The 12,092-nt window shown below is 42.1% G+C and overlaps 1 protein-coding gene across 1 annotated transcript in view; it reads left to right on the forward strand.

Annotated features, from left to right (window-relative positions):
* Window positions 1–11,686, forward strand: part of LANCL2 (LanC like glutathione S-transferase 2) — a 31,081-nt gene extending 19,395 nt beyond the window's left edge. Inside the window, exons 6-9 of the mRNA XM_048054067.2 lie at window positions 690–872; window positions 2,947–3,123; window positions 6,558–6,630; window positions 8,418–11,686. Coding sequence (XP_047910024.2) covers window positions 690–872; window positions 2,947–3,123; window positions 6,558–6,630; window positions 8,418–8,533 — 549 coding nt within the window. The 3' untranslated portion in view covers window positions 8,534–11,686. The remainder of the gene's footprint in view (window positions 1–689; window positions 873–2,946; window positions 3,124–6,557; window positions 6,631–8,417) is intronic.
* The last annotated feature ends 406 nt before the right edge of the window (window positions 11,687–12,092 follow it).

Consider the following 12,092-nt stretch of genomic DNA (forward strand, 5'->3'; position numbering starts at 1 on the left):
GTTTGATGGATGTATTTGCCTCTTGGAAAGGACATAAGCTAAATAGAAGAAACGGAAAAGAAAGCCTGAGAAGAGCAATCTAAGCATAATTGTGTAGAACAAAGACATTTAGTTTACTTTGTGAAGTAGCTGTTGCTTTTGACATTGGAAATGCTGATTTATAGCCCATAGCTTCAGGGAGTTTTGTTTTCGATGGAAAACTTTATAAAACTTTGCTAGGTATGCCACTACATACACTCTTCATTTATTGGGAAATAGGACAGGTTTGTCTACATTAGTTATTTTTAAAACGTTTAACCAAGTGTGTTTTAAGAATGTGTTATAAGCAACTAATTTATAAAACTGTCTTTCTCCTGAAGTGCTTTCTCTATATGAAGGTATAGGTGGAGGCCTGGGAGTCTTGGGGTCTGCATTCTGTTCTCAGTTCTTCCGTAGTCTTTCTGTGTCACCTCAAGTAAGACAAGTAGCAACTTGGTGCCCCAGTTTCTTTGTCTCTACAGTTGCTGTAACACACTCTTCATAATGGTATTGCAAGCAGACATTAATTAAATCTGTGTGAAGCGATTGAAAGTATTTTGGATATAGAGCACATATGTAGGGTACTTGAAAATAGGGCACATAATTAAGTGTTGATACATGATTTGTTATTACTCCTGTGGTTTTGTTTCTTCTTTCTGTATTGTCTTCAGCCAATTGCAAACGTGGATCAGGAGACCCTGACAGAGCTGGTGAAGCCGAGCATTGACTATGTACGTCATAAAAAATTCCGATCTGGGAACTACCCATCATCACTGAGCAACGAGACAGACAGATTGGTTCACTGGTGCCACGGTGCCCCTGGAGTCATCCACATGCTCATGCAAGCTTATAAGGTGAATCATTCCGTGTTTATACAGACCTGTATTTTTACAGACACCTATATGCAGGCCTGTTAGATTGTAAGGCTTGCATTTTAAGTCTTTCTAGATCTAGGCTTTCAAACAAGAACCCTAGGCTAGGCACCTAAACATCTCAAAATATGTGCATAAGGAAGTTTGTAAAGAAGTTATAAGTGGGTAAAATTGCTTCTCAGGGTGTTAGTAGTTACTAGACTTTTGGTTTTCTTGGAAAAGGGCCATGTATTTAAATGACTTGATATCAGAGTCCTGGTTCTGAGAACATTGACCTAAATTCTTTGAAACTTTATCCAAGGTGCTCTAAGAATTATGTTGGTTTTAAAGAATGTAGGTTTGTGTGTCTTGCTAAAGCATGTCTTCCGTAAATTACTCCATTATTAAGATACAGTACTGGAGAACCTAATGTCGGAACAAAGATCGCAAGCCCCTTACAGGGCATAAATATAACCTCTGAGCTACTGTGAGCCTACTGTTTGCTCCCCTCCATCCTTAAATAGGTTTGCTATCTCTCTGGAGTTGTGCACTTTTGATTTGCATAACATTTGAAAGCGTGCCATTTAATTACATTTATGCAAATTAATTCCTTCTCTTGACAGCCCTCCTTGGCAGATTCCCTGGTCGGCCTCAGGGTGGGCTGATGAAAAACAGGTTTGGTTTATGGAATAATTACTTGTGCTGCTACCTGAAAAGTGAACTATAAATCTCTTAAAGTGCTGCTGAATGCAGCAACAATTGCAATTGCTTTTTCTTGGGACTGTGGTAGGAGGCTGACATAATACTACAGTCCTTTTTTTCACTTCTTTCCCAGTGCGATGCTTTCCCCAGCAGAAAATCTTTTCCAAGAGATAAGAGGGAGAGAACCAAGTTCTGCTTAGTAGTCTCCTTTCTGTCCTCTTTTTATGTTTAAGGTGATGGGGCATATGACGCTTTTCTTTTTCTCCTTAATCTGCTTTTTGAAAAAGCTACAAGAAAAATTGGAGCAGGTTTTGCTGCCTGTGTTTTCACACCGAGCACAGGGACTTGTGATAGCAGACAGCAATGTTTGTCCTGGAAATCAAATGCTGTTTCTAGGCCTTCGTTTGAAGCTTTACAACTGAGTAGCTGGCAAACCATGTTCAGAGAGAGGGACTGTCTTTATCAAGCATGTGGATTTAAGACTCCTGCATGTTAATTGCTTCTGTTACTTTATTAAGTCACATCCGTGAAGAGGAGGCCATCTCCAAAGGACTATATCTATAGTAGTGCATCAATTACTTTCTTTGTCTTGTTGATCTGTAGTGTGACCTAGGCAAAGGGGAGCACAGAGTAGTCTTACGAAAACAGAAGTCAGTGGTGCTGTTCACTTTGTTGTTTTTTTTTCTCTTCTTTTTTCTGCTGCCTCGATGGACTCTCTGTGCATCTAAAATGCACTTCGGTTGCATTCATTTTGTAAAATTGGTCCTTTGTCCAGCTGGCTAGTGCCTCTTGAGTATTTCCAATACAAATACTAGTCAAGGTAATGGATTGTTCCTACTTGTTCTTGGGATAGAGGAAACAGCCCTGTCTATGCAAAGAGAGATTCTTGTGCATTTTTCAACATGGAATTGAAGACAGACAGTGAGTAAACAGCAGGAATTAATCAGAAAGATCAGGAACTGGCCCTTTAGGACCAGATTTGATGGCCAGTGTTCTGTTACATTTCTTGGAGGCAAGAATTACTTTTCTGTATTTCAAATCAAATTATGTAGTGGCTGGGAAATAGAGGGGAGAAGCAGAAAAGGGTCATGTACCCTTCAAATAGATTACAGGCTGTGGAACCGAGGACCTTGAACTTGAGGGTTTTTTGTTTTTACTAATTACAGAAACTAAAACTTAAGTTCTTTCTTTTTCCACAAAGAGAAAGGAGAAACAACTTAGAAAGGCAAGTCTATGACGGATGGAGTCTTAAAATCCAAAATAAACTATATTTGAAAAACTCCACCTCCATAGCAAAACATCTTCCAGGTCCACAATCCTTTTGTAATCATTAATACCTCAATTTATATGTTTATTCTCTGTTTTTGTTCTGCAGACTTTTAAAGAGGATAAATACTTGAAAGATGCTATGGAGTGTAGCGACGTCATCTGGCAGAGAGGTTTACTGAGAAAAGGCTACGGGATCTGCCATGGTACTGCTGGCAATGGCTACTCCTTCTTGTCTCTCTATAACCTAACTCAGGACAAAAAGTACCTCTACCGAGCTTGCAAGGTGAGCTCTGCAGCATCCCAGCAAAATCACTCTTCCCTTTCACGTGTTTCATGTACTTCCATTTCGTGCCAGTGCAGTAGAGTAATTAGAGTGATCAGGCTAAGCTGTTGAGTGCTGCGTGTGGAGCTGTCTCGGGGGGACGAGAGCACACCATCACATGCTCCCCTTAACTCACACCTTTGACTAGATGACTTCAGCTGTGTATGTGGGCACTCGCATGTTAATAAAAAGAATGGTTGAAAAAACACACAAACGCACTTTGCTGTGCTGTAAATAGAGTCGGAAAATCAGCCTGCCTGAACAACAAGAGATAAATGTTATGTGGTGCTAATTATTCCATTGAGAGATCCACTGTCATCCGCAGCTCCTCCAGCGATACTGTTAGTAGTCTTTTGTAATTATTTGCTTTCAGACTAGTGTCTGTTTGGGGCTTTTAGAGCTCTGAATTGCAGTTATTAAATTGCTCACTTAGGTTTTTTTCATTAATATGAATTGCAGAGAAAGACGTAGTCATAATTTTTCCACTGGGAGCATCCAGGTTCTGCTATCAGCTTTCACTATGCTAGCAATTGACAAAAGAGAAGGCTTTCTCTGCCTCTGTTTCATGGTTTTTGGTTTTTGGTTTTGCTTTGTTTTCTACTTAATTCACCGATACTGGGTTTCATGCTGCATACATAGCTACTTAACTGAGGTCTACTTAAAGGTCAAGCAGTGGGAAATTTGATGAGTTGCTTTCAAGATGCTTTCAGATGAGCCACATGTAAAGCTATTGCATTCACCTCTACTGTTAGCCTGTCCATCATCAGCAGAGCTTTAAGAAGTGGCTGTTCCTGTCACCTTATGTTTACATGTGCATCAATCCGTGAGGACACCTGTGTGCATACATGCATCCTAGAGAATGCAATAAACCCCTAATAGTGCCATGGCAAATATGTGACCTTGTTATGTGTGGACTCACCCTCTGCTGACGTGTGAGCCGCGCTACCAAGCATACATTGCTTTCAGCACAACAGTTAGGCTCTCCCTGTCATCTTCCACTTTTGTACATTTCCTGGGGCTCTGTGCAGTATTAGCAATTCCTGCTCACGCTGCATTTCTTGCCTGGGGGAACCCTGTAGCTCTGTACAAAGCTAACGGAAAACAAGCATACCCAGATCAGAGCCAAAGAAGGAGGACACTCAGTTAGATACCTGAAATTCCTTTGAGAAGGAACATGTGGCAGTGAGCCAAAGACTACTTGCTGGAAGTGCCCAGTGCAGTCGGGTCTGGCAGCACATTTGTCGCCGTTCTGCATTTTAGCATCTGCAATGTTCAGTCAGGCCCCTTCTTAGGCTCTTGCAGGGGAAATCTTGAAATGGGCAAAGGAGTTTGTTTATCTTTGGCATTCTTGAAATCTTTTCTTTCTGAGACAGAGCATGCAGGGAAACAACCGTGCAGCTATATTGGTACCTAAAGGCAATGGAGAAGGCTAGATGGCTCCCCTCCCAAGGGTGTTTGCTCACACCAAAACACACGAGGCCTAGAGGAAGAAGTCCCTGGTTACCTCTCAGGAGCTGACATAGTGTTAGAGAAACTAACTGAAAGGGTTTGAAAGGCAGTTGCTCATGGGGGCCACTGGTTTACATGCCTTACTCTGTCTGCACAGCTTCTGTCCAGCATTATCAAATGGGCTCCCAGGAGGCTGAGCTTCTAGCTAGCCTGCCTGGGAGAAGAGAGGGGTCCTGGTGGCATCCTGAGCTCCAGAGAGCATCCAAGCCCCTTATTTTTTGGAGAAAGGAGGAGAAGGGGTGGTTTGATGTGTTCTTTGTTTTTTTTCCTCATTTCAAGACAAACCTTCTGAGGTCTGAAAGGCTGTTTCTTGATGGCAAGCTTGTTCAGCCTATGTGGCAAATAATGGCAGATGTCTTTGTACTAGAAGAGATCTCTTTTTCCTTGGTTTAACAAAGACATTAATGTGGTTTATTGGATCTGTAAGGTTTACTGAAGCTAAGGATTTATAAACAGTGATTGTGCTTTTGCTTAGTATCCTGGGGATGCTACTAATTTTTGTAATTTCTGTTGAAGTTCCCAGGCTGGCAATAATAATAATAATAAAGGCTATTATGCAATAAGATGGGGATTTTGCAAAAACTGATTGTAGTTTAAAACTTTTAGAAACGTGCCACAGACATGTTCTGTCCTCGTGTAAAAGAGAAGACTATATGGAGAATTAAAGTTTGGTTTGAAGAGCTATAGGGGGCCCCAAAATACTTCATAATTTCTCAATAACCGTGGACCACAATGTTTGTGAGTTTATTGCTGGGTTTCCTCAAGACATTCTCGCATGGGGACACACACTCACGTCCCAAGTGATGAAATCCATTCCTTAAAGATAACAGAGGGAGTGGGGGAAGAGGGAAAGCTGGGAAGGGGCAAGATACCACTCTTTATCTTCCTGTTTAACGGCTTGATGGTTCTGGGAGGCCATTCACATGCCGTGTAGCTCCAACTGTAGAGCCCGAGCACCCTCTAGTGAGTATGATGAGCTGTTCTCTGTAGCAGGCTGCCAAAATCACAGGGGAAACAGGGAGAGTTCTCTTGATTCTTTGCTCTGCAGGAATCTTGTACTTTTAGCGCTGTGTTTTGGATAAGCAGTGGTTTGCTTCCAGGCACAGAAATACCAGGGGAACATGTGGGCCCCGTCCGTGTCTGCTCTGGGGAGCCATAAAGGAGAAATGGATTGTTGCTCTTAAATTGAGCCAGATGGGGTTTGTGAGTAATGTATGTCTAGCGTGGCTACTGCAGCAGTGTTGATCAAACACAAGAAAGACACTGTTAGCTTGTTTTTAAAAGGTATTCCATCCTCTGCAACAAAATACTGACAACCATAATTGCCTAACTGTATTCATAACGATTTTTTGTAAGGCTTAAGGAGAGAAAATAGATAAAGCTAAGTAATGGCAGCTGGAGATTTAATACTCTAAATCAGTGCATGGAAGTGGAAGAAAACAGAAACGCAGTTAACAACTCTCAAGTCCTTAGGAGGTGGATAAATTAAGTGCCAGCACAGATAGGAACAAATGTATTATGGTATTAGAAAATTTCTGCCCCTGAAACTGTTCATAGCTGTTCTTGCAGCGCTCTTCATTGATGTGTAGTGTGGTTGATTTTTTTAAAAAAAAAAAACAACAAACAGTTAAGTACAGCCCACCTAATTATGTTGTTGTGAAGCTGAAACTCCTGCTGTGGAAATGCATATCCTAAAAAATAATTGCAGCCATGTCATGGTTGAAGTGAGACGAATTAATCTTGGATGGTGATTCCTGCATTGTTTCTCTGCTTACACTATTTTACATTTAATACCTATTAAAGTGCCTTCCCATGCAGATATTTAAGCTTGTGTTTATAAGTCTTCATCTTAAAATAAATAAGCAAATATTTTATGTCTTCCACAGTTTGCCGAATGGTGTTTGGAATATGGTGCACATGGATGTCGTATTCCTGACAGACCTTATTCTCTCTTTGAAGGTAAGATGATGGTATTGCAGATGGTATTGTGTTGTATAGGATAGAAAGGATACCTTGCAGTTTTGGTACGTGCTTGGGAGTTTGGAAATCTTTGGTAGTTCCTTTACTATTACAAAAAGAAAACCAAAAAAAATGCCAGCACCTCCCTCCTCCAAAGGATAAAAAAATAAATAAATAAAAAGAAAAGAAAAGCATCCCCTATCTCCCCTGTCAAGACTTTCCCTTCTGGTTGCATTTCAGCAGCTTGCAGCGTAAAGCCAGTGGCACTGTCATTCTTAAATAAAATTCTGCTGTGCTGATGCCTCTTAGCTTAAAGCAAATGAAAATCCATGCAACACTTCTGTGTTGGGGTGTTGTTCAAGAGGGACAGGATAGAGGAGCAGCCATGGGCAGGGGGTCTCAGAGCAATTGCTAGCCTGAAGGAACTGGACCGATACTAAAGCAAGAAAAAGCTATTTTATAATATGAGCCAAGATCACCCGAACAAAGAGAGAAATGCAGAGTTCTTACGGACTTTCCTGTAAGTTTAAAGGTGTTCCTAAATCCTTTCTTAGAGCTTTGTATATTTTTTTATTTGTAGTTTACTTTCTATGTCCTATCTCATCTTTATGCTTTAGAAACACAGTGGCAAGGAATCATAGAACAGGTAGGATTTCAAATAGTGCTGCTACTCTGAGAGCAGGAGCATAGTGCGCCATCTATCACAAATACGTGAAAATACAGCAGACCAAGTAGGATTATTTTACAAGTAAACCAACCCGAAGCATGAATGCGAGAGAGCAGTAGTTATATGCAAATACAAAAATTCCAAATACAGAGTTACTGTGTTAATGTTTATGAGAAAAAAGTACAAAGATTCTTACTCCTAAGAGATCCCTTGTATGCATTTGTAGAAGAAAAAATCAGACACAGAGTCAGTAGTAAAAGAGCTTTGAAATTTGTTGAGCTGCAGTAATGCCAACAATAGTCAGGGTGATTTGTGCTTTAATGCTGACACAGATTTTATTTTAGTTTTTCATGTCAGTGATTTTTTTGGGAAAGATCTAGAAGCCTCAAATCTAAGACAAAAAAATCTGAATTTTGTTCGCCAGAATTGTGCTTGAAGTTGTTGTCCATTTCAGCACATATATGCATCCATGCACAGTTCCATGGGAAGTTGCATGTGGTTCTTACGGAATTGTCGTAATCACTTCATTTCTATCAGATGCCTGTATTTAAGGAAAGTTCCTTTCTTTGTACGTGTTCAACTGCTGATACAGTAGGATCTTAGTGTGATCATAAAAGTGAGCTTTTATTTGCATGCTGTCTTTCTGTAGGGTAGCTCACCCTAGTAGTTTGTCACCCTGTGAGTTTTATGAGATTTTGCTGGTGTTCGTGCTGCAGATTCTGGATGCCCTCTTTATGAATAATGAACGAATGAATCAGTACATCACAGGAGTAATACATTTTTGCCTTTGTTTTCTAACCAGTGAAATGACCAGTAAGAGCTGCTGAAATTATGAGACAGTCCAAATTGGGATTTACTTTTTCTTAATTGAAGTAGCATTGAAGTTGTGCCTCTGAGAAGACAGTAGCAGAGAGAACTCTGTTATTGCCTCAGTCTTTTTAAATGAAACTTGATTTTCTAGGCAAAGTACAGGTGAACATCCCTTTCTAGAGGCCCTAAGTTCACCAGTTCAAAAAAGACCTCGCAAGGTGCTAAGTTCAAACAGATGCAATTGCCTTTGTTGTCAGCTATGCTATTTTCATGTCCAAGATGCACAAAAATCTTTCTCATTATATTTTAGGAATGGCTGGAGCTATTCACTTCCTCTCAGATATTGCAGTACCGGAGACTTCCAGGTTTCCAGCGTTTGAACTTGGTCCTCAAAGGAGGGAAAACAAAGTGGAACAGGACAGCTAAAAGATTTTTAAAAGTGAACTGATGCCAAAAGAGACAAGACTGTTTAGTGCCTCTGATACTGAACCAACTCGACCCTAGCTGACGGATGGATAAACCCCGTTTCTCACTTCCCCTGCCGCGAAGGGACTGCGAAGTCATTAGAGCATGAATGAGAGAAGCCACATTTAAGTTCTGTTAGTGACACCTTCACATGTAGGACAAGAGAAGTCAAATTTTGAACTTTCTCTCTTTCGTTGTATTTGTCTTCTCCAGGTCTTTGACATGCTCTGCACGTTTATTGGTGTTGTCTGTTGATTCGAGTCTTCTGTTGTTAGCAGAGAGCTGTTCTTTGTGTGAAGCTCTGTCCTGTACCTTCATGCATGACCCATAACAGCAATGTCGCTGACCCCTAATAGCAGTGTTGCTTTCTGCAGTGTGGCTAGCCAGAGAGCTCCACTTCACACCAGAGAGTTCACTGTAAAACAGAGTCCAGCTTCACTGGTGAGCTGGTAACTTTAAAATGATGAAGAACACGTCTTATGTTCATAGTTTTCTGCATTTTTCTCCATGGTCCCTAGAAGCTGAGGCGATGGAGATCAGCTTTACTTGGTGAAGTGGTATGACGCCATCACGATTTTCAGGAGCGTGTCAGGTTGGAGAGGACCTGAATTAATTTTCTTTTGCTGATGATGTGGGAAGGATTTTTTGTTGTTGTTGTTTTGGTTTGGGGTTTTTTTTTTTGAAAGCCTGAAAGAGCGGCTGCCTGCACTTGGTTAGTGCGTTAGGCCCATAGTATGAGGAAGAGATGCTCAGCATGGCGTGAGCTTAAACTGCAGGCAGAGTCACCCGTACTAACCTCCCTCTGCTGCCAAGAGAAGAGCAGGGCAGCGTAATTGTGCTTCTTCACTCATATACGTGGATTTGTAATAAACCTCTCTCCAGCAGCACATAGTGTACAAGGAAAGGGGGAAGTCAGGGCTGTTTCTCATGCTGGTAACTGAGGATGGTAACTTGTTCCTGAACCAAGGAAGTCATTTGTTCGAGGCCTTTCTGTTCCTTTCCCGGCCCCGTTGCATTTAGCCCATGTAATATGACAGGAGCAATAAATACCAGCTGCTTGTGGAGGCTGCAGAAGATTAATGAGCAATATGTAAGCCATTGCTAGAAGCTGTAATTGAAGTTATTTCAACTTAAAAGCAAGACAGAAAATGCCCTTTGCCCTTAGTTTTTGACTGTTTTGCTGTTAGTGCTTTGCTTCCCCCTGCACTGTGATGGAGTTGTGAAGTAGTGGGTCCTCTCTCTGCCAGCAAGGTGGTACTCAGTTCTGCCTTCACGAGCTCGTATCAGTCTGGGAGGAGAAGTGGCGCATACTGTAAGTACACTTACAGCATGTTCATGTTTTCCAGGCAGTAAGTATGCGTGCTATTTGAGAAAGGTAAGTAAGCAGAGCACTCTCTCACTTGCTCAAGCTCTGTTGTCATTCTCCCTCTGCACCCTCTCGCCTCCCCCCCCCCCCCCCCGAGATCCTACTGTGTTGTGTCATTCCAGGTGCTTATTTTAATTGGTACTTACATCAGGTGCAGATGTGACAGGTGGCTGAGACTTTGACCTTTCAGGCCCACATACATGACACATGCTGAGTGCCAATGCTTGCGGTCAGGCTTGGAAATGCATTGTTGCACCTACATAAAACGCTGACAGGTAGCAGTTGACTTCCTTGCGCTTCATAGTATCTGTTGCCAAAGCCATTAGGATGCTAATATTTTCGGGATTTGGTTCTGCTGTTGCAGTAGCAACAGTTCCAGTGCTGGGAGAGCGTAAAAGTCATGGCGTAGCTCCTCTGCTGATTTGCCAAGCAAAACATGGAGCAGGGGAGAGATTTCTCTACCCCTCTGGCAAAGGGTAGAAGAGTTGGTGGGGGGCATTGAACCCAGCTGCATCTGTGCCGCCAAGCAGGAGGGAAAATGCTGAAAGGCAGTGGAAAGGAAGGGAGCTGCACGGCAAGCAGCTGTGGTGAAATGAACCTGAGCAGAGAGGCAGAAAGTGGTGGAATCAGTGCAGAACGGGAGGAATTGGTTACAGGAGGTAATGCACAGAGCATACCAGCAGAGGCCAGCTCAAATGAGAGATTCTGCCGTGGCACGTATGCTGAGGTCTAACGCTGTATTTCTTCATCCTGTGGCTTACTGTTCCTCCTGTTATCTATTTCCTCCTATCTGTGGAGGAAACTGGCCCAGGTTAGTGTCTCAGAAATCCTAACAAAAGCAGACGTGGAGGTAGAATGCAGCCGTGATCCTCTGTTCCACGTCATCCCCGCTCCTTTTTCCTTCCTCTCCTCTGCAAATGCAGAACATGTGAGGTGGGTTAAGAAGGAAGGGTGCATCCCTTTGGCATGTCTGCAAGACCCTCCTGCAAATGCAGAAGCCACCAGCCATCCTGGTAGAGCCCAAGCATGTGTTTTACTGACTGCCTAGCTGGGTGGTCAGTGGGGAGGGTTTTTCACTCAGTTGTTATAAGCATTCTTGGCTTGGAATGACACTTGCAGGAGGTAATTTTGGCTAGCTGGAGCCCAAGGAGAATTAAAATTTACTGTCTGGCTTAAAAAAAAAACATGTATATATAGGTACATGCACACTTAAAACTGCTTAATACTGAGCAGATCTTGGAGGTGCTTGAGTGCACCAGTGGATGTAATGAGCAAATCCCCAGTGCTAGCTCTTTCTGTACCATAGCCAGCCTTGAGGTGGGGTGAGGCCCAGCACTGTCTTTCTCTGCAGAATCATCCTGGAATTAAGTAAGACTGGAAATAATGTATCACATTAGGAAGCTTATGACTCTGTCTGGCTTGTCTTCCTGACATGACTTTCCCCATAGCTCCTCCTCTCTATTTGTTACAGCTTCGTGATACACAGGTGGCCCATTTAAAAAAAAATAAATGTGTGAATGAGTGAAAAAATGCATTTCACCAAGACACTGTTTTCAGAAATCACATCAAACTAAAATGTGGAAACTGTCTTAATATTCCCTGGTTTGCTTTGTCCGTGTGTAGTAGTCCATCTGGTGCAAAAAGCAGTAATGTTAAAAATGGAGATGCTCTTTAGGCAGAAAAAGAAGAAAAATGCTGATGTTTTGTTCTTTGGCTTTATTAGTAAAGATCAAGTTGTGTGGTGGTAATTTGTGTACGCTTATTTTTTGGTGTTGTACGCCTTCCTTTCCTCCTGCACTGTGGTGTTTGAGAGTTGTTCCCCTGTTGGGACTACTGAGCTGCCTCCCGATTTCATAGTCCTGCAGGATGGAACGGAAATGCCAGAATACAGGCAAGTCTCTTTTTTAACCTTCACTTTTTACTACCGTTGAAGGCCTCTTCACAGTCATTTCTCACGGGTGATTTTAGTCTGGATTGCTTAGTACCTGAGTGCAACACTTCTTTGCTCTCTGGTGAAATAGGTCCCGCTGAAGTTTGCAGCTACAGCTTTACTTAGGACTGCATGTTTTTAAGAACACATACATGAAAAATCTCTGTGTTCAGCTGACTAATATCTGCTTTCCACCTTTAAGACAGGTTGAGGTTTTTTTCTAG

This window comes from Anser cygnoides, chromosome 2 (genome assembly GCF_040182565.1).
Source record: "Anser cygnoides isolate HZ-2024a breed goose chromosome 2, Taihu_goose_T2T_genome, whole genome shotgun sequence".
Lineage (NCBI taxonomy): Eukaryota > Metazoa > Chordata > Aves > Anseriformes > Anatidae > Anser > Anser cygnoides.